The sequence below is a fragment of the Vigna umbellata genome, chromosome 11, assembly GCF_029865625.1.
Source record: "Vigna umbellata cultivar VRB3 chromosome 11, Vumbellata_1.0, whole genome shotgun sequence".
NCBI lineage: Eukaryota > Viridiplantae > Streptophyta > Magnoliopsida > Fabales > Fabaceae > Vigna > Vigna umbellata.
The window spans coordinates 8,522,709-8,543,777 of record NC_142175.1 but is presented as its reverse complement, the minus strand read 5'-3'; the positions used below and the strand labels follow the sequence as shown (position 1 = coordinate 8,543,777).

The 21,069-nt window shown below is 29.4% G+C and overlaps 2 protein-coding genes and 1 pseudogene across 2 annotated transcripts; all 3 read left to right on the top strand.

The window, feature by feature from the left end:
• Nucleotides 1-216: 216 nt before the first annotated feature.
• On the top strand, nucleotides 217-7,192 carry LOC124819892 (DNA N(6)-methyladenine demethylase ALKBH1C). Its single transcript, XM_047291495.2, has 4 exons — nucleotides 217-363; nucleotides 5,729-6,202; nucleotides 6,284-6,628; nucleotides 6,917-7,192. The coding sequence occupies exons 1-4, from the start codon at nucleotides 217-219 to the stop codon at nucleotides 7,190-7,192; spliced, it is 1,242 nt and encodes a 413-aa protein (XP_047147451.2).
• A 6,356-nt stretch (nucleotides 7,193-13,548) lies between these two features.
• Nucleotides 13,549-15,402, top strand: LOC124819891 (DNA N(6)-methyladenine demethylase ALKBH1C-like). The gene is made up of 4 exons (XM_047291494.2): nucleotides 13,549-13,737; nucleotides 13,911-14,486; nucleotides 14,593-14,937; nucleotides 15,127-15,402. Exons 1-4 carry the CDS (start codon nucleotides 13,549-13,551, stop codon nucleotides 15,400-15,402), a joined length of 1,386 nt encoding a protein of 461 aa, XP_047147450.2.
• Nucleotides 15,403-17,949: 2,547 nt separating this feature from the next.
• Nucleotides 17,950-19,411, top strand: LOC148190924 (DNA N(6)-methyladenine demethylase ALKBH1C pseudogene; annotated as a pseudogene).
• Nucleotides 19,412-21,069: the final 1,658 nt, after the last annotated feature.

Genomic DNA, 21,069 nt, shown 5'->3' with positions numbered 1-21,069 from the left:
ACGCGAAGACGATGATGAGAACGAAGGCAACAGAGGCGCGGTTTCTCGGTGACTGCTATGGATGTCGCGCTTTGGTGCTGGCGGCGCAACGAGGAAGATGGTGGTCTGAAGATTGTCCGATCATGGCAACGGCGAGGAGGCTCGCGAAGTGATGGCGGCTTTGGGTGGCAGCGGTGTGCGTTGAAACGTGGATGAGAAGATGAAGATGCTTGTGCGATGGTGGAGAACTTCGCGATGAAGGAGAAGGAGTGCGCGACGGCTTCACGGCTGCATGGAGATGCAGCGCGATTTGGTTCCGAGAAGGGAGAAGATGAACGGAGGTCGCGGCGTGGTGGTGACGGTGGCACGGCAGTGGCGGCTAGGGTTAGGCTGGATTAGGGTTTCTCTGTTAGAGAAGACAAGGCTGACGTGGCATGTTTTGAGTGGTTCACTAGTGACTGCAAGGATCAGTGATGTGGCATCATCTGAGTTGTTCAATCTATTAGTGGTGGACTGCCACGTGGCCTGATTTGGTTAAGTTTGGCTTAAGAGGGGTATGGGTAGGGAAATTTAGGAGGTGTAGTAGAAAAGGCTTAGTGTTTGGGCTTGGTTATTGGCCTGTTTCAGAAATAGAAGTGTATGTAGGAATTTTAGGAGGTGCAAGGGTAAAGTCTGTCAGTTTGGCCCATTTGTATATTATTTTCCAAATAAAATCTGATTTTGGGCCTTGAATTGCCATTTGGACCAATAAAACTTATATTCTCAGCTGCACAAATAAACATTAGAACATCCAAGAATAATTTATACGCTAAAACTCACTTTTTATGTCTCTTTATTTTCCAAACCCAACAATTTCAATCATCACAAATTCATTTAAAATCAACCATTTAAACATAATTATCCCATCAAAAATTTAAATCTTAAAGCATAAATGTGGGCATAAATATGCAGTCATCACAGAGTTAATATGATAGATTAGTTAACAAGATAGATAAAGAGTATAAAGTCATTTTTTTAGTCATCCAAAGAAAACTATAAAACGAAATTTATATACAACACATACTAGTATCAAAACTATGTACAACACTGGTGTATCCAAAGTCCGCCAAGAACTACAAGCATTATAAAGAAAACAATTCTAATAACACTACACATCAGTAGCCCCTCCGCCTAATGCTTGCTCGACGGACACCTCATCTTGCTTTGCTCACACCCACCACATGATCATCGCCAAAGATAATACACATACAACAAAACAACCAAGAAACATACAAGAAGGGAAAGCTAGTTGAAAAATAATCAATCATATCTTTGGACGGTTGAAGGACATAAAAGCTATTTTCGACCCTTTGGAGAAAGATTGGGCATGCGGGAGCTTTTCTTTTCTCTTTCTAGGGTTTTCATCTCAATTTCATTCTTCCATTTGTTGTTGGGGATGATGTAACTCTAAACTTTCATGCATTTGAACATGTTTTAAATATTTTATGCTTCTTTCACTGAATGTTAGTGATTTTCTCCTATTCTTAATGCTTGTCTTGTTTTGGTCATTCATGACTTGATGTTTGGTTTGTTTGAGTATTGGAAAATATCTTATGAATCATGATATGGAGGATTTCACCCAAAGGAAATATTGCCTAAGGATAGGGATAGGACGTTTGGTTGTCTTAAGCTTCTTTTCTTAATGCGGAATTGGTTATTAGGGATTCAAGGGATTGAGTTCTAATAATTAAAACTAGGCTTTTTATGCCGATGGATCGAGTTCTAAGTAATTTCGTAAGTGACATTAACATTCCAATGAAAAAGATAATTTTTAATATGCATGAAAGTGAAGTAGGTGAAATCTAACCCCAACAACATCATCATCTCATATCATCTCAATACCATTCATTCATTCTTGTTTTAGCTTCAAAACATCAATTTTCCATTCAAGTTATTATGTTTACTTTTATTGCATTAAAATTTCATTCAATGGAATCATTCTTTAGTCTTAATTAGTTAAGATATTATACGATTTTTTGGTGTCACGAGTCTCTCGGGAAACGATACTTGGTCTTACAATTTTATATTACTTGATACGATTTGGTACACTTGCTAATGAGTTAACAACGACCCAACTCGTTATGCGAATAAACTAACATTAATCCTAGACCTCAACCTCTCGCTCAGTAACCCAGCTCGTTGTGCGAATCCAAAGACAGTGATCCAGACCCCTCAAGCACTCGCTAGGATAATAAGAAGACAGTGGTCCAAACCCTTAGCCTCTCGCTGAGCGACTCCACTCGCTCAACGAGTTTGCATAATTCTACAGCATCAAAACTGCAAAATTTGCACCACTAACCACTCTTGACCAAATTGATATATTTTTTCCAACTTTTAACCCTCCTAGATCGTGTTATACCATCAATTTAACTTAAACAACTTCCTACAACCCATCCTCAACTCATTTTTAAGTGATTGTTTACAAGATTCCACTCTAACATTTCACAAATCTCAACTTATAGACCCAAAATGAATTATACCATTTCCAGCTCATAATTGCGCAACTTAGGGACTAGAGCAAGTCACAATTGGCTTCATTACAGACCCCAACCCCTCAAATTTACCTCAGAACACTCCCACAAAAATTTCACTACTCAAGACCCCCACTTTCCACCTAAAACCATCCAAAACATCACCAAACTACAACACCTACTTCTAAAACATATTTCAATAAATTAACAATCCTAGCAAGTCATAATTTACATCTAGACCAACTTTAAAACTGAATACACTCCAGTTAATCCTGAGTTCAAAAACTCACACACCAAAACCCCTATTTAATGTTAAAATACTAAGAGCTCATCATATATTTTGATTCCTCTCCACTACAAACATTTTATAATACCACCTTTCACCACCCCAATCACACATACAAGCCAATAATCACCTTTAATCAGATTCATATAAGCATTTTCATTCAATCACTCAGGCATATCAAAACAACACATCAATCAAACATCAAAAGTTAACATACATTGAATTTCCATACTATTACACACCAACACATACTTTGCAACTCGAATTAAAAGAAAAACACTAGCTTCCTTACCTCTAAACCAACTGCCCAATATCTCAAAATGCTCCGCAGATTGCTTGCAATGCAAGGAATTTCTAAAAACACCTACAAATCACTGATTGTTGATTGAAGACCAACCTTGGAACAACAATTGAACCAGGAAACTAGGAAGAGAGATTCTTGACCCATGCAAAACAGAATCGTCTTGCACGATCATGAACCCTAAACCACCAAAGAAAAGGGGTTATTGACTTACTTGCTCTAAACAACGATTTGACCGGTTGAAGTTGTAGACCTTGACGCAATGATTGCCTACGTCAAATAGATGATCAAGGAGTTATAATGCTTAGAAAGAAGGTAGAGAAGTTAAGAGAATAGTGTTTTAGAGAGATAGAAAGTGATTTAGATAATGAGATGAGTTTAGAAAATTTTATTTATATTATGATATTATTTTATAATAAAATACTCGACCTCATTATTTTAATACACCTATCCACTCTAATATTCCATTTTCAAGGTTTTTACATTATTATTTTGTTTTTCTTTTTAAATAACTTTTGCTAACATTTAAAATATACTTTTCATATATTTATTTCTTTTATTAATAGTTAGAAATCTGGAATTCTAGCCATCACACACATCATAATTTTTTAGTGATCATGAATAATTTCAATTTCATTAGATAAATTATTTATTAATTATTATTTCATTATTACTATGTCCCTGGACTAACTTTTATTTTAGTTATGTAATAAAGTTATAATCTAAATGATAAATTTATGTTTATACGTATATAAACGCTAATTGATATATACAAATGTATAATTATAAATATAAGTCTTTGTACTTTATATATATATATATATATATATATATATATATATATATATATATATATATATACACTAAATAAATAAATAATTAAAGTGATATATTTTATTTTAAAAAGAGTAAAATAAAAATTAAGCATCAAATTAGTAATAAAAAATAAAAAACTTAGAATACTTGCAATCTATATAAATTTATTAACATTTTTAACTATACAACAATATGAAGCAAATATTATACAGTATCTTATGTATAAACTCTTGTTGCAGAACATATTAAACGAAAATATAATAAAAATATACTTCGTGGAGATTTTCAATTGTTCTTGATTTTTTTTCTTTTTAAATAATTTTTTTTAAAATATACTTTTCAGATATTTATTGCTTTTAATTTAACAGTTAGAATCTGGAATTCTAACCATCACACACATCATCATTTTTTAGTGATCATGAATAATTTGAATTTCATAAGATAAATTATTTATCTTTAAATTTGATATGATAATATGATGAGATAGTTAGTTTAAATTAAGTTAAATACACTATATTTAAAAATTTTATCAACCACTTTAAAATTAGATAGCAAAACAAAAAACCGAAATAAATATTCTTGAAAAATATAAATTTAAAAGAATTTTATATGAATAAAAATGTATTGAACAAAATTCTCACCTAACATGAATACATGTATAAGTGCATAATAAGAGAATTTGTCATACCATATCCATTTTAATGCAATACAAACTAATAAATATGTACAACTATACTTAGATTTCCTCTACTTTTACAATATAAACATAAACTTCAAAGATATAACTAACAGTAAAAATTCGTGATTTGATTAAGTGTATTTATATTAATTAAAGTATCTATGTTCCTTTTAGGATTTATTTGATAAGCAATTAAAAAATCAAATCAAATTAAAATAACAATCTTTTCAAGATTTGAAAGGGTTTTTATTTAGATTGAAATGAAATGAGTGATAATTTGAATTTTGATAAGATTTATAGAATGTGTTCACAACTAACCTTATCTTTAATAATAATAATCCATATATTTAAAATCTTAACTAAATCATTATTAGATTTTGTTGAGATTTTACATCTTAGAATAGATTATAGGTTGTTCTTTTAAATAGTTTTTAAAGTGTTGTTCCACACTTTAGTCTTCTATCACTAATTCACAACAACTTTTGTCTTGCAATATCATCTTATTTTTGTTTCAACTAAATTCGTGGATTGATTCAACCACTCAAGCTTCACATCGACAATAAATTTGTTCTTCACAACGTTCACGTAAGATTTGACTCTCTTTTCTTTGAAAGATTTCCGATTTGTGTTGTTCTAACACACCAAATAAAGATTCTTAATTTGGGTTGTTCTAACACATCTTACATCTCTTACTGACACAAACATCTCATTTGAGAATCAGTTTGAAACGAAGACATGGTATTTTTCATATGGAAGATATTTTATCTTTAAAGGAAAATATTTGTTTGATTTTTTTTTCTAGTGTTGTTATGATTTTTGTGAATCAATTCTTTTTCTCGCTTTTTGTCCTTTTTAAGAAATGGATTGAAAATAAATATAACCATATTTTAGAGGAAAAACATGTGTTTTTATTACAATCACATAGCTTAAAAGTTGAGAGCTCAGTTTAAATATTATTTCCTATTTTCATTCTTTGAAGTGCCTAATAAGCATAAAATTGTGATGAACAATATTTAAAAACAAATAATATTTAAATTGTTTTTGGTCTGAACTCCTAAACAATATAAAGCTATTGTGTATAGTATAGTAGGAATAACATGTTAAATTAACAATTTCTTTGTATTCTTATTATAATTTCCATGATATAATAATTACAGGTTATGTCTCGTAATTTTCAACCAAGAAATTTCAGGAGAACAAGAATTGATTTAGAATCCACCAATCCTAGTGGAGACAAATGTTGTATACCTCGCTCCGATTTTGAAAATATCAAGTTACCACTAGATAAGAATTTTTTGAAAGTTAACATCTCAACTCCCCGTGATGAATGGCCTCAAAATAGACAATGTTGGAGAAAGAAACATGATTCTAACAATAAACTTTATAATAGAAACAACAATTCAAACTATGTTGCTGTTGGTGGTCAAAAGTTGGATTCTTCAGTTAGCAAGCCAAAGTTCAGACCATATGACATTTGCTTTTATGGAAATAGAAATCATGGTTTTATAGGAGCTAGTTTGCATGGAGAAAACAAGGAAAGTAGAATTGATATTCAGAAGGAATGGACAAAAGGGTCGATTTTGAGACCAGGGATGGTTCTCTTGAAACATTTCATTAGCCATGATGAACAGGTACTTCATTTTCACTTGCTACTCTTTTTTAATTCTTATAACTTTATTACATCAGATGAAAATTTATTCTGATACTTTTAGGTGGAAATAGTGAAAGTTTGTCGCGAACTTGGTGTTGGTCTTGGAGGATTCTACCAACCAGGATATGAAAATGGAGCAAAACTTCGATTGAAGATGATGTGTCTTGGTATGGATTGGGATCCTCAGACCTATAAATATGGAAATAAACGAGTATTTGATGGTAGCACCCCACCTAGCATTCCCAATCACTTCAGTAAACTAGTTGCAAGAGCAATCCAAGAAGCTCAGTCTCTGACTGAAAATGAATATGGAGCATGTAATGTGGAGGATGTTCTTCCTTCTATGACTCCTGATATTTGCATTGTCAATTTTTACACAAAAAATGGAAAGCTTGGTCTTCATCAGGTTAGCTCCTACACTTCCTAAACTTTGCAATTTCATTATAAGAACTCGAGAAAATATACGGCTATAATAGTTGTTTTAGTCTGTATTGTCTGATTGTTCTATTTTTGTGTTGTAGCTTATACTTTTGGTATAAATGAATAATACTTTATTTAGTGGCTCATGACTCTCATTTAGCAAACTTGGGCTTTTGTGTGAAATATATCTCATACATTGTCTATGTTAGTCTTTTTGTATTATGTAAAACGGAAAAACTCTCTCAAGCATCTAACTTGAAACTGCTTGATGCAGGATCGTGATGAAAGCAGAGAAAGTCTTCAGAAGGGGTTGCCTGTTGTATCCTTCTCTATTGGTGATTCTGCAGATTTTCTTTATGGGGATAAGAGGAACGTAGAGGAGGCAAAAAGGGTAATGCTAGAATCTGGAGATGTGCTGATATTTGGTGGTGAATCTCGACATGTTTTCCATGGTGTGCCATCAGTTTTTCCAAATTCAGCTCCAAAGGAATTGGTTAAAGATTCTGGACTTTCTCCTGGTCGACTCAATCTTACATTCAGACAATATTGATGTAGTGTATAATCTATGTGTACTCCAAACAATTGCAATTTATGTTGTTATAAACTATGGATGAAGATTTTGTTAATATAAACTATTAGTAGCAACTTCATTCACCTCATAGAATCACACCAGCACTTTGTTTAAATGTTTATACATGAAATTTTTAAATATTTTTCTCTTGTGGAGTAGTCTAAAAAGAGATTAAAGCTTACAAAATGATATTTTGTAACATTGAATTCAACAAATTTTAAGCAACTACCAAACTTAATGGGATAAAAATTTTATGTGATTCACTCCTCGCTTTGACTTTGTAATTTGTAAATTCAGTTTTACAGGAAACTATTAATTATTTTATATATAAAGAAATTATGTTTCTAAATAAGTTTATATTAGGTATGTTGTTATGAAGATTTTATTAAAATAAACAAAAGAACCATGGGACATCACGTAATACTTACGAAAAAATTATATAGACAAATAATACGGTTTCTATTGTTTTCCTTCACGTAGAACATTACAAGTTAAGCTTTAAACATCATGTATTAAGAACAAGTGGTATTAAGAGATTTATTATAAGTCAACTCTTTTACATTCCGACAAAGGCTTCTAAAATTCTTGTGTTTTCAATAGTTCTTGCTTTGGAATGTATAATGTTAACTTGTCTTTATTATCTATCTACTTACACTTTGAAATGTTTTCTATCTCTTTAATATTAGAATATTTCCTATAAATTGATTTCCATCTAACTTTTTCTTTTAATTATGTAATAAAGTTATAATCTAAGAAATAAAATATGTTTAAACGTATATAAATGCTAATTGGTATATACAAATATATAATTATAAATATAAGTCTTTCTACTATATATATATACACTAAATAAATAAATAATTAAATATATTTTATTTTAAAACGATTAAAATAAAAATTAAATCATCAAATTAAAATATAATGTTCAGATATTTATTGCTTTTATTAACCGTTAGAATCTCGAATACTAACCATCACACACATCGTAATTTTTTAGTGATCATACATAATTTGATTTCCATAATATAAATTATTTATATTTAAATTTGATATGATAATATGAGATAATTCGTTTAAATTTAAATTAAATACACTATATTTGAAAATCTTATCATTGTAACATCTCATTTTTAATACTAAAATACTACTAAAATGAATATTATATATATGACAATCGAATTACTATAAGAAAACAAACTTACAAAAGACAAGATTTACACCTCTAGAATCATCAAACTTTCCAATTGTTTCTCCTCAACTCTCGCTGGAGCAACTGAAAATAATGTTTCCCTAAGCTCATGCCATTAAGGTGATCATCGCAAAAGAGAAAACATACTCACATCCTCAACCACCACCAATAATGTCATACATCAAGGTTAATCTGTCTTACATCTATGGCCCTAACTAGTGACCATAGACTAGGTTCTCTTGCTACTCTTCACGACATAATCATCCATCTATACATGAGATGGGGTTATTGAGAGTGTCAAGATCATTCCTCAATCTAGGAGCCCTTACTTCAATACATAATACAACATAACCAACTTAGAATATTCTTCCTTGAAATTCCTTTCTCACATGATCCTTAAAATCCACACTTCACGAATTATTTGAGCATCATCATTACATCTCATACATAGTCATATTCATAACTTTATTTCCCTATACATTAAACAATTGGAAACACTCTTGCAAGTCATCAAAAGTCACATAATAACACAATTTCTTCATGGCATCTTGATACTCATATTTTGGTAAGGAAAAAAACTCTAAAACCCTTACCAACAGCTCTAAAAGGGTATAAAACCCCCCAAAACGACTTAAAGAACGTCAAAAGCTGATAATTGGAACCCCGGAACTCCCCCAAAATTGTTGTAGTGAAGTCTAGTAGCGCCCGGGCGCCCAGCGGCTGACACTCAACGCCCGGGCCACTGGAAAATGGGCGCTCAGCACCCTGTTTGGGCACTCAGCGCTATCAGTAGGTACCAAACTCAATTTTCTCACTTTGAACACTTTACTCCCAACTTCTAAATACCTCTAGGACCCTCCAGACCCTAAGAAAACTCTAAAAACATTGTTGTAACTTAAAATGACCCATTCAAACTCAATTTCATTTCTATAAGCTACCCAAACTCAACTCTACACTTTCTAATCTTCATACCAGTTTACCACCTGCATAAACAAGTCTAAATACACTTGCTAGCACTCTCCAAAACCTCAGTTTCATTATATCTATCATACTTTCCATTTCCAACCCTTAAAACCTCTAAATTTGACTAAAACTTAACCTATGAAGCCATTTACACTTTCGTAACAGATTGTACTGGTTTTAGCACCTAAACAAGTCAAAACAAGTGTAATAACAAACCTCTAAGCTTCCAAAATAGTGTATGCCATTACCTCAACATTTTACTACTCAAAACACTCATTTTACACCAAAAACACTTGAAATGATCAATCATGAACTATCCTTTTCTCTACATACAAAAGATGATTATAAATTCTTCAATCAAGCTACATAAGATATTTATTAATGATCCTATAAAATATAAATGATTAAATTTTTGTCTCACCTATATAATCATGTTATATTTTAATTTATATACAAATTTCATATTATTTATGTCAATCTATCTAACACTAAGCTAAAGTAGTTAAATATATTTTTTACATAACCAAGACTTTATTTTGGTGTGCACTAGTAAAAAAAGATGGATATTAACTCGTGTATTTGGCATCATTTTTGTTGACATCAAAGCATAAAATGACATGAGGACATTTTTGTAATTATCACAAACATATATGCCTGAGTTAAAAAAGAATGAAAGCCTAAAGGGGTTTATGGCTTCGGTTCTATAAACAACTAAGGTCAAATCCCTCTACAAATTTGACTTTTTAGTTGACTCATTTTTGAATTAGGTCTATGGTCTTGGTTGTTTAGAGAACTGAGGCCATAGAATCCTTATGCTTTGATTATGGTGCGAACCGAGACATAAAATAACTAAAAATATCGTTTTTTTTAAATTTTGTTGGGAGACTTTAGGCATCGATTGGTTCTTAATAGAACCGAGACAATAGACCCCTTATTGCTTCGATTAATAAAATAACTGAGGTAATAACATCTATTTCTAGGGTTAAATTTCGCAAAGTAACAAAGTCTCTTGCACATTTCTTCTTCGTTCTTCTTCATTTTCTTTATGCTACCTCCACTTTGCTTTCTTTGTTTTCCATTTTTGCGACCATCAACCTCAACATTTCTTCCATTTTTCTTTCATTTTACGTTGATTAAGTACTTTAGGTATGATTTTATTTCGGTTTCACCTATTGGTTTTGTCCACAAGTACTCTTTTGTGATGATCGTTTCGTTTCAGCACCACACCTACCTTCAAGGTTAGTTTCTTTTCATTTTAGCTTTTTGATGAACTTTCATTTTGTTTGGTTTGGTTTGGTTGTTTGTTCTTCATACACCATATACATCAAAACATAGGTATAGGTGAAAGTGAGAATATGGTAAAATGAACTCAAAATGTCCTGAAAAATTGTTGGAATGACTAAAAAATCATGAAAACCCTTCACAAAAATTTTAGCTCAAACACCAAAGTCTAACTGTTTTAAATATTTTTGCAAATTTTGAAAAAAGAAAAAATAAATTTTGAAAAATATAAAACAATATTTTTTGAAAAATCTAGAAGGATTACTCGTTATTATATGCAAGCAGGTATATTTCTGTAATATGATGCTTCTGTGATATGGAATGTTAAAGAATCAAAATTGTTATTTTTTTTAAAAAACAATTGGACTTTAGACAGTGATTGTGCTAAAAATCGAGGCAAAAAATAGTCTATTGTCTCGGTTCTGGATCCAACTGAAGTAGAAAAGAGTCTATTGTTTTGATTCTGGCTTCAACCGAGGTAGAAAATAATCTATAGTTTTGTATTCAATCGAAATAAAAGACCCAATTTTATTTTTGTTTACTGCTTTAAATTTTTTGAATTGGGACAACATCATAATTTTTTCTCTTCGATTTTTAAACCAAAACAATAGAATATTATCTCGCTTTTTTTACGTGGCCTGAATATTATCTTGGTTCTGAAACTACTACTATAATTCCAAAACTGTCATATGCCTTGTTGCACTAATGCTTATTCACTAAAACAGGCTAACTTTTAAGGTAATAGTTTTTAAACTTATATAGACTCCCTTGTTGAACGAAAGCAGCCAAATGCTAATTACAATCTAACATTGGTTTCTTTGCTATTTTTCGGACACAAACATTCGCTTATTTTTATGAAAGAAATTTAAAATAAAAATGTAAAACACTATAGAGATATATAATATAAATAATTTAAATCTAAAATGTATATTAGTATAAAATAACAAATACTAATTTTCTTTGCTCCCATGTGATGATCTTGCTTTCTATTTTTTATATATAGTAACAATTTAAGGTTCTTTCACTCAAAGCCAAACAATATTTTCTATTTTTAATATAATTAAAAAAACAAATTTTTATATTTTTAAAATAATTTTAAATATGTTAACTATTGTGTTATTTTTAATTTTTTTTCCAACAATTTCCAATTGATGATAAAACAAAAATATAACTGAAAAAAAAATTCATTTTAAATGTTAAAAAATAAGAGATAAAAAGATCAAATTTTCTTAAATAAAAATTATTACATTATTATATTAAATATAAAATACATATATTAGTATGAAATAATAAATAATAATTTTCTTTCATCTCATGGTCATAGTTAAAGTGGAAAAAATGGACCAATTTGAACTATCATAAAATTGAACCAAATCATATAAGTGTTACAAAGGAATTGAGTTAAATTGTATAATAATTTAAATAAATTGAATTTAATTATGATATGGTTTGAGTCAACTAGCCCAAATTGAGCTACTCTAAATTGTTAAATTGTTTGAAGTATATGAATGATTTAGATTATTACAAGTAAACATTTCATTTTATAATATCATAATTTATAGTTTAATTTAATTTAAGTAATTCTATTTAAGAGTAATTCAATATTTTAAAACTAATAACATTCAGTACAACTGTTATTATAAACAATTCAATATCAACTTGGTTCAGTTTAAATATTTTTCAAGAACTCTATTCTAATACTTCTCTCCTATAGTTTACTCATACTTCCTCTATCCATTGATAATAATAAATGTTTAAGATTCTTTCACTAAAACGAAACAAATTATTTAATTTCTTGATTTTAATATAAATTTAAGTAAGTTATCTACAGGTTCTTTTAGTTTTTTTTCCTCCCGAGAATTTTCACTGAGTGATAAAAATACAATTAGAAAGGTTGTTATTTTGAAATTTTAAAAATAAGAAATGAAAAATAAAATAAAAAAATGATTATATTACTTTCGAGGGAGCAATCTAAATCATTAGCTAATTGCTGGGATAAAACAACATATAGTTATTGTTAACTTATACCACTTTCAAAATTTAACTCTTTAATATTTTAATTCCTAAGTCTAACACAACAAGGAAAGTATCATTTTATTATAATATATAAATAACATTATACTCAGATATGTGATGAATAATTTAAAATACATTTTGAAAATTGAGCCAATTTTTTATAGGTTATAAAATTTAATCATCTTTGAAAAAGATCTTCAACCTTCAATCTTTGACTTTGAATTGATGTTGAAAGGCAGGGAAACATAAAACTATAAAACTATTGTGGAAGATTAAACTTTAATAGACTTTAATGAACATAAATTGGGAATAAGTGTGCTTCTAGGAAAAAGAAATATATTCTTTCTCTTCTAAACTTCTGGAATTCTAAGTAAATATCACATCACATTTTTGGCATAATATAGTGCCATACTTAATATTCAAACTCTTTCAATACAAACTTTAATATTTAATAAAAAGATTTTAAAACAAATAACATTGATAAATGAAAGTATCTTATAAATTATATTCATAAATTATTTGAAAAGGATTTGAAAAATAAATCAAATCAAATGAAAATTTCAAATTGTTTATAGTTTTAAAAGTCCTTTTAGATCGAAAGGTTGTGTGGAAGTGGAATCAAGAGTTGTAACTGCATTGCATATGAATCACCACCATAAAACCAAAGTCCATAAATTCATTGCTTCAATTTCACTCAGTGGCCACTTCCTCAAATCCTGTGAAGAAACACTTTAAAATAAAATTTATAACATCTTATATTTTCCCGAAAAACTATTGATATTTACAATCTCAATTAAGTCACTGTTACATATCATTGGATGTATAACATCTTACAGGAATCAAAACCAAAAGTTTAATGATGACCGGTGGTTTTTAATTAGCATCCATGCTTGTTTCACATCACATTCCTCTTAAGTTACTATTTCACTTTCAATCTCCTCTGTCACCAATCTGCAACCATTTCTTTCTCCAAGTTCCATTCATGCTTTTGGGTTCGAACAAAATGGGTAAAATTGTCAATTCGACCACCAAGTCTTCACCACGTGTTGCAGACTCTGCTGTCCTCAAAAGCCATGTATGATTCAATAGTTTTATGTCATTATTCAATACCTTAATCTGGATTTGTTGGCTTGGGGGATTCAATAAAAATTGTAGTATTATAGTATTATGCTTTGTCTGCTGCATTTGAGATTACATATCTGTTAGCAATAACCATTTTCTGTTTTTAATTTCCACATTTGATAGCAGATTGAAGCTGATTATGACAGTGAGAACTTTATTATGATTGGTAGTGTTCCAGTCCCGCTGCCTAGAAAGAAAGTGAAGTTTTCACTCCCTTGGTCACCTATTACTCGTTTTAAACCAAAAAAAATCAGCAGGAGAACTCGTGCTGATTTAGAATCAGCCATTCCTAATGGACACAAATGTAGTGTACCAAGCTCTAATTTTGAAAATTCTAACTCACCTATTACAAAGGAAGTTGCGGAAGATTCTAACTTGTCAAATCCCCTCGATGAATCGCCTCATAGCAATCAATGTTGGGCGAAGAAACCTGATTCTGTCAATAAACCTCATAATAGTGGCACCAATTCAAACCATGCTGCTGCAGTTGGTGGTCCCATGTTTGATTCTTCGGTTAACAAACCAGAGTTCAGACCATTTGACATTTGCTTTCGTGGAAGAAGACATCATTGTTTAACAAAATCTGCTTTGCATGGAGAAAACAAGGAAAGTAGAATTGAGATGTATGATGAAAGATCAGAAGGGTGGGTGTTGGGGCCTGGGATGGTTCTCTTGAAAAATTTCATAAGCCATGATGGACAGGTATACATCATTTTCACTTGCTTCTGTATTTAGGATACTGTTTTGTAATTCATTTTAGGAAGATGAAATGCTGTTAATGATGTTTTTAAGCTTAATTAATGTTTAGGTGGAGATAGTGAGAGTTTGTCGTGAACTTGGTCTGGGTCCTGGAGGATTCTATCAACCAGGATATGCAAATGGAGCGAAACTTCGGTTGAAGATGATGTGCCTTGGTATGGATTGGGATCCTCAGACCTATAAATATGGAACGAAACGGGTATTTGACGGTAGCACCCCACCTAGTATTCCCGATCAATTCAGTGAACTAGTTGCAAGATCAATCAAAAAAGCTCAATCTCTCGCTAAAATGGAATATGGAGTTCTTCATGCGGAGGACATTCTTCCTTCAATGACTCCTGACATCTGCATAGTCAACTTTTATACAAACAATGGAAAACTTGGTCTTCATCAAGTTAGCACCTAACTTCCTACACTACATTGCTCTCCTTTTTCATTATGAAAACTGATAATATAGTGATTATTGACTTTCTCACTGTGCTGATGAAATATAATTTTTTCAAATCTTGATATGATTTTTGGTTGGTATATATTATAAAACGGACAGACTCTGAAGAATCTAAATTGAAACTGTTTGATGCAGGATCGTGATGAAAGCAGAGAAAGTCTTCAGAAGGGATTGCCTGTTGTATCTTTCTCTATTGGTGATTCTGCAGATTTTCTTTATGGGGTTAGGAGGAATGAAGAGGAGGCAGAGTGGGTAATGTTAGAATCCGGAGATGTGCTGATATTTGGTGGTGAATTTCGACATATTTTCCATGGTGTGCCATCAGTCTTACCAAATTCAGCTCCGAAGGAATTGCTCAGAGACTCTGGGCTTTCTCCTGGTCGACTCAATCTTACATTCAGACAATATTAATGCAGTTTATTATCACTAGTTATCATTGTCTAGGTGAATATCACTTGTTCATAATCATTATAAGAGTTACATATGAAGTTACCTGGTTGAATTTAGATACTAAGTTGATTTCAATGTTATGCTTCACCAATATTATATATGATCTTGATGTTTCAAGACCTTCTGATGAAAATTCTTGTTGGCGTGAATTGTTCTAGTGACATGAATTAGGACATGGAATCACATTAGGTTATAGAACTTTGTTTTATAGTTTATACATGAAATTTCTCAATATTTTGTGCTTGAATGAAGGTAGTAAACAGATATGTCATCTACTTCTCTCTTGACCATTTCTTAAAAACTAAAAACTGTCGGAATATTTTTAATTTAAAAAAATATTAAAACTTAACTGTAGTTTCTTATTGAAACCGTCGAAGGTTTCCTAAACCGCTAATTTTTTTTTCTTATAATATATAATTTTTGTAGTAACTGCGGGGAAAATCCATGTTAGATTTTTAGTTTGAAATTTTTTAACCCAACACACTTGTCTGATTTGACAACTGTTCGCTATTTCTTAAAGCCTTCAATAAATTTAAATAAAAATGAAATATGATATATTTTGTAACCGTTTTTAATTATATAAATATCACATTTTATTATAAAGTAAAATATATTTTTTTAGAATTATGAATTACAGAAAATATTAAACGAAATTATAATATAAATATACTTTGTGGAGATTTTCAATAGTTAATGGTTATTTTTTCTTTTTAAATAAATTTTGCCATCATTTAGAATATATTTTTCAGATATTTGTTGCTTTTATTAACAGATAGATTCTGGAAATCTAACCATCACAAACATATTATAATTTTTTAGTGATCATGAATAATTTGAATTTTATAAGATAATATTTAAATTTGATATACTAATATGAGGAGATAGTTAAAATTTAAATTAAATACACTATATTTAAAATTTTTATTTTTCAATTTTGTTTTTTATTTTGTTTTTTTATCTGTTAGAAGTTTTATAGTAATTTTTTCTTAAATTATTGTCAATATCAAAAGTTAAATCCTACTTAAATTAAATTTATTAAAATTTCAATTTGAAATTAATTACTAAAATTAATTGATTTTTGAATCTTTTATTGTAAAATCAACGGTTCAAAAATTGTGATAAAATCAAATACATTATCTTATGCCTTGCCTTCCTTGATAAGATTTATTTGATAAGTAATTAAAAAATCAAATCTAATTAAAATCGCAATCTTTTCAAGATTTGAAAGGGTTTTTAGATTGAAATGGAACGATTGATACTTTTAATTATGATAAGATTTATAGAATCTGTTCACAGCAAACCTTATCTTTTCTAAAAATCATCAATATTTACAATCTTAATAAAATCAATATTAGATATTACTGATATTTTATATCTTGGCATCAAAACAAAAGTGATCGTTCTATTAAATAGTGTTGTTTTACACCTTATTCCTCTGTCACTAGTTCACAACAATTTTGTTTCTTGTAATATCATCTTATTTTTGTTATCAACCAAATCCGTGGATTGATTCAAGCACCACTCTTCACCATCGGCAAGTTCTTCACAAAATTCACGTATGATTTTACTCTTTTCTTTTAAAGATTCTCTATTTGGGTTGTTCTAACACAACAATTATAAATTCTTAATTTGGATTGTTCTAAACACAATAAACTTTTCTTACTGACACTATTACCATTTCATTTGAGAATCATTTGAAATGAAGACATGATATTTTCAATATGGAAGATATTTTATCTTATCTGTTTCATTTTTGTTTCTGGTGCAAAATAATTTCAGATTTATGAATTTTGTGGAACAATTCTTTCTTTCTCTTTGTCATTTTTAAGAAATCGATTAAAATTAAATAGGGTTAAATATGTTTTTGATCCCTTAATTTCACTGAAAATTAGAATTAGTCCCTCTTCAAAACTTTGGACTATAATTTAGTCCCCAGACTTTAGAAATGTGTGAATTTAATCCTTTTAACCAAATTTTGTTAATTTTATTTGATGTTTCAAATGCATTTCTGAGTTAACATTAAAGCAAAAATGTGTCAAATGGTATAAACAACTCAAATGTTATCATGAAACGCACTTGAAACATCAAATAAAGTTAACAAAATTTGGTTAAAAGGACTAAATTCACACATTTTTAAAGTTGGGGACTAAATTAGACCAAAGTTTTGAAGAGGGACTAATTCCAATTTTCATTAAAAGTTAAGGGACCAAAAACATATTTAACCCAATTAAATATAACTATATTTTAGAGAAAAAACATGTGTTCCTACCAAACTCATATAGTTTAAGAGTCGAGACCAAACACATTTTAAATATTTTTATCTGTTTCCATTATTTGGAGTGTTTTTTAAGTACAAAATCATGATGCATAATAATAATATTTAAATTATCTTTGGACTAGATTCTTAAATAATGTTTAAATAATGTAAGATTATTAGAAGTGGTAGAAACAATATATTGAAATAAAAAAATTCTTATTATAATTTCCATGATCGAATAATTACAGGTTATGTCTCATAGTTTTCAACCAAGAAATTTCAGGAGAACAAGAGGTGATTTAGATACGACTAAGCCTAGTGGAAACAAATGTTGTGTACCTCGCTCCAATTTTGAAAATATCAACATACCATTTGATAAGAATTTTTCAAATGCTAACATGTCAACTCCCCGTGATGAATGGCCTCAAAATAGACAAAGTTGGAGAAAGAAATCTGATTCTAACAATAAACTTTATAATAGAAACAACAATTCAAACTATACTGTTGTTGGTAGTCAGAAGTTGGATTCTTCACTTAGCAAGCCAACGTTTAGACCATATGACATTTGCTTTTATGGAAAAAGAAATCATGGTTTTATAGGAGCTAGTTTGCATGGAGAAAACAAGGAAAGTAGAAGTGAGATTCAGAAGGAATGGACAAAAGGGTCGATTTTGAGACCTGGGATGGTTCTCTTGAAAAATTTCATTAGCCATGATGAACAGGTACTTCATTTTCACTTGCTACTCTTTTTTAATTTCTTATAACTTTATTGCATCACCTGAAAATTTATTCTGATACTTTTAGGTGGAAATAGTGAAAGTTTGTCGCGAACTTGGTGTTGGTCTTGGAGGATTCTACCAACCAGGATATGAAAATGGAGCAAAACTTCGATTGAAGATGATGTGTCTTGGTATGGATTGGGATCCTCAGACCTATAAATATGGAAATAAACGAGTATTTGATGGTAGCACCCCACCTAGCATTCCCAATCACTTCAGTAAACTAGTTGCAAGAGCAATCCAAGAAGCTCAGTCTCTCACTGAAAATGAATATGGAGCATGTAATGTGGAGGATGTTCTTCCTTCTATGACTCCTGATATTTGCATTGTCAATTTTTACACAGAAAATGGAAAGCTTGGTCTTCATCAGGTTAGCTCCTACACTTCCTAAACTTTGCAATTTCATTATAAGAACTCGAGAAAATATACGGCTATAGTAATTGTTGTAGTCTGTATTTTCTGATTGTTCTATTTTTGTGTTGTAACTTATACTTTTGGTATAAATGAATAATACTTTATTTTGTGGCTCATGACTCTCATTTACCAAACTCAGGCTTTTGTGTGAAATATATCTCATACATTGTCTATGTTAGTCTTTTTATATTATGTAAAACGAAAAAACTCTCTCAAGCATCTCACTTGAAACTACTTGATGCAGGATCGTGATGAAAGCAGAGAAAGTCTTCAAAAGGGGTTGCCTGTTGTATCCTTCTCTATTGGTGATTCTGCAGATTTTCTTTATGGGGATAAGAGGAACACAGATGAGGCAAAGAGGGTAATGCTAGAATCTGGAGATGTGCTGATATTTGGTGGTGAATCTCGACATGTTTTCCATGGTGTGCCATTAATTTTTCCAAATTCAGCTCCAAAGGAATTGCTCAGAGATTCTGGGCTTTCTCGTGGTCGACTCAATCTTACATTCAGACAATATTAACGTAGTTTATGTTGTTATAGACATGTTTTTTATTCTCACTAGTTATCACTGTCTATGTGAATATCACTTGTTACCTGGTTGAATTTAGATACTATTTGAAGTTGTCTTGATGAGTTGATTTCAATGTTGTGCTTCACCAATATTATATAAGCTCTTGACGTTTCAAGACTTTTTGATGAAAATTCTTGTTAGCGTGATTTGTTCCAGTGACCTGAATTAGGACATGGAATCACATTAGGTTATAGAGCTTTGTTTGAATGTTTATACATGAAATTTCTTAATATGTTGTGCTTGAATGAAGGTAGTAAACAGATGTCATCTACTTCTCTCTTGACCATTTATTTCTCTTTGTAAATTAAACTTAAACATGAATGTGTAATGTTTTTATATAAAAATAGATATCCTTTGTTTTAACCTTGCTTTCGTAAATGAGTAAGGGCAGGTTTTTATTCATAATTTTGTATTTTACATATTCTTTTACGAAGCATTCAAATTAGGAATGAGAAACTCTTTTAATAGTTTTTCAAAACTAATATTTTTCAATCTTTAAAATTGGATTTTTCCTTGAACCAATGAAGTGTTACTATTAAGTTCCGCAAACTAATGAATGGGTTATCGACGTCTGATTCAAACTCATCGCGTTTTCATAACCGATTTGCACTTTTTTTTTAATGATATAATGTTTATATTTAATATTTAATATTTAGAAACGAATTCTTGTTATATTTTTGTCATTAAATATTCTATTTTATAAACTTTAAATATTTCTGTTAGGCTAATTATTTTTATGGTTAACAATATTTAATTATTTTTTATAGATATATATTTTTTAATAAATTAATTATGTATATTTTGATTAAGTTTTTGTTGTTTTTTAAGTATTATATGTATTTTTTTTGTTTTATAGTTTTTTCATTTTTGTTTTAATTAAATTGTTATATTTTAATTAATTAATTGTTTATATAAATATTTGAATTAATTTTCTTTATTTGAGTAAAATAATTTATTTAATGCTTCGAAAACCTTGCCATTAAATGTGCAGTTTTATAAATTTTATATTTTCTGTTATGTTAGTTTTTTTTATGGTTAATAATATTTAATTATTTGATATTTTGATTAAGTTTTATTTTTTTAATTATTTTATGTATTTGTTTGTTATATAGTTTTTACATTTTTATTTCAATTAAATTTTTACATTTTAATTAATTATTTATATAAATATTTGAATTAATTTTATTTATTTTGAATGAAATGATTTAGTTTCTAAATATTTAATAATTATTTTTAATTGTTTTAATTTTATAGAATCTATAGTTTTTTATTTGTAATAATATATTAATAAATTAATTAAATTGATTATTTTTTTTTTCAATTATTTAATGTTTTATTTGTTTTATATTTTTTTTATAATTTGAAGATATATTTTGATACTCTTTTTGTATGAAATATTAGGTGTTTATAATTACACAAATTTTAATTAAATTTATTTTGAATTAAAATTAATTGTTTTTAATTATTAAATATTTATTTTTTTACTTTAGAAACTTCTATGTTTTGTATTAATTATATTATAAACATGTTTGCGAGCATATTAATGTCATCAATTTGATTATATGTTATGTTCCTGGTTGGTTTTATGTCTGGTTGGTTTTCTGTCT

Bases quoted from the DNA above. Each gene is read 5' to 3' on its own strand.
- LOC124819891 (XM_047291494.2), top strand. From the start codon at position 13,549: ATGCTTGTTTCACATCACATTCCTCTTAAGTTACTATTTCACTTTCAA. The intron at 13,738-13,910 runs GTATGATTCAAT...ATTTGATAGCAG, and splicing joins CTGCTGTCCTCAAAAGCCAT to ATTGAAGCTGATTATGACAG. The intron at 14,487-14,592 runs GTATACATCATT...ATTAATGTTTAG, and splicing joins TCATAAGCCATGATGGACAG to GTGGAGATAGTGAGAGTTTG.
- LOC124819892 (XM_047291495.2), top strand. From the start codon at position 217: ATGGTGGAGAACTTCGCGATGAAGGAGAAGGAGTGCGCGACGGCTTCA. The intron at 364-5,728 runs GTTAGGCTGGAT...TAATAATTACAG, and splicing joins GCACGGCAGTGGCGGCTAGG to GTTATGTCTCGTAATTTTCA. The intron at 6,629-6,916 runs GTTAGCTCCTAC...TGCTTGATGCAG, and splicing joins GAAAGCTTGGTCTTCATCAG to GATCGTGATGAAAGCAGAGA.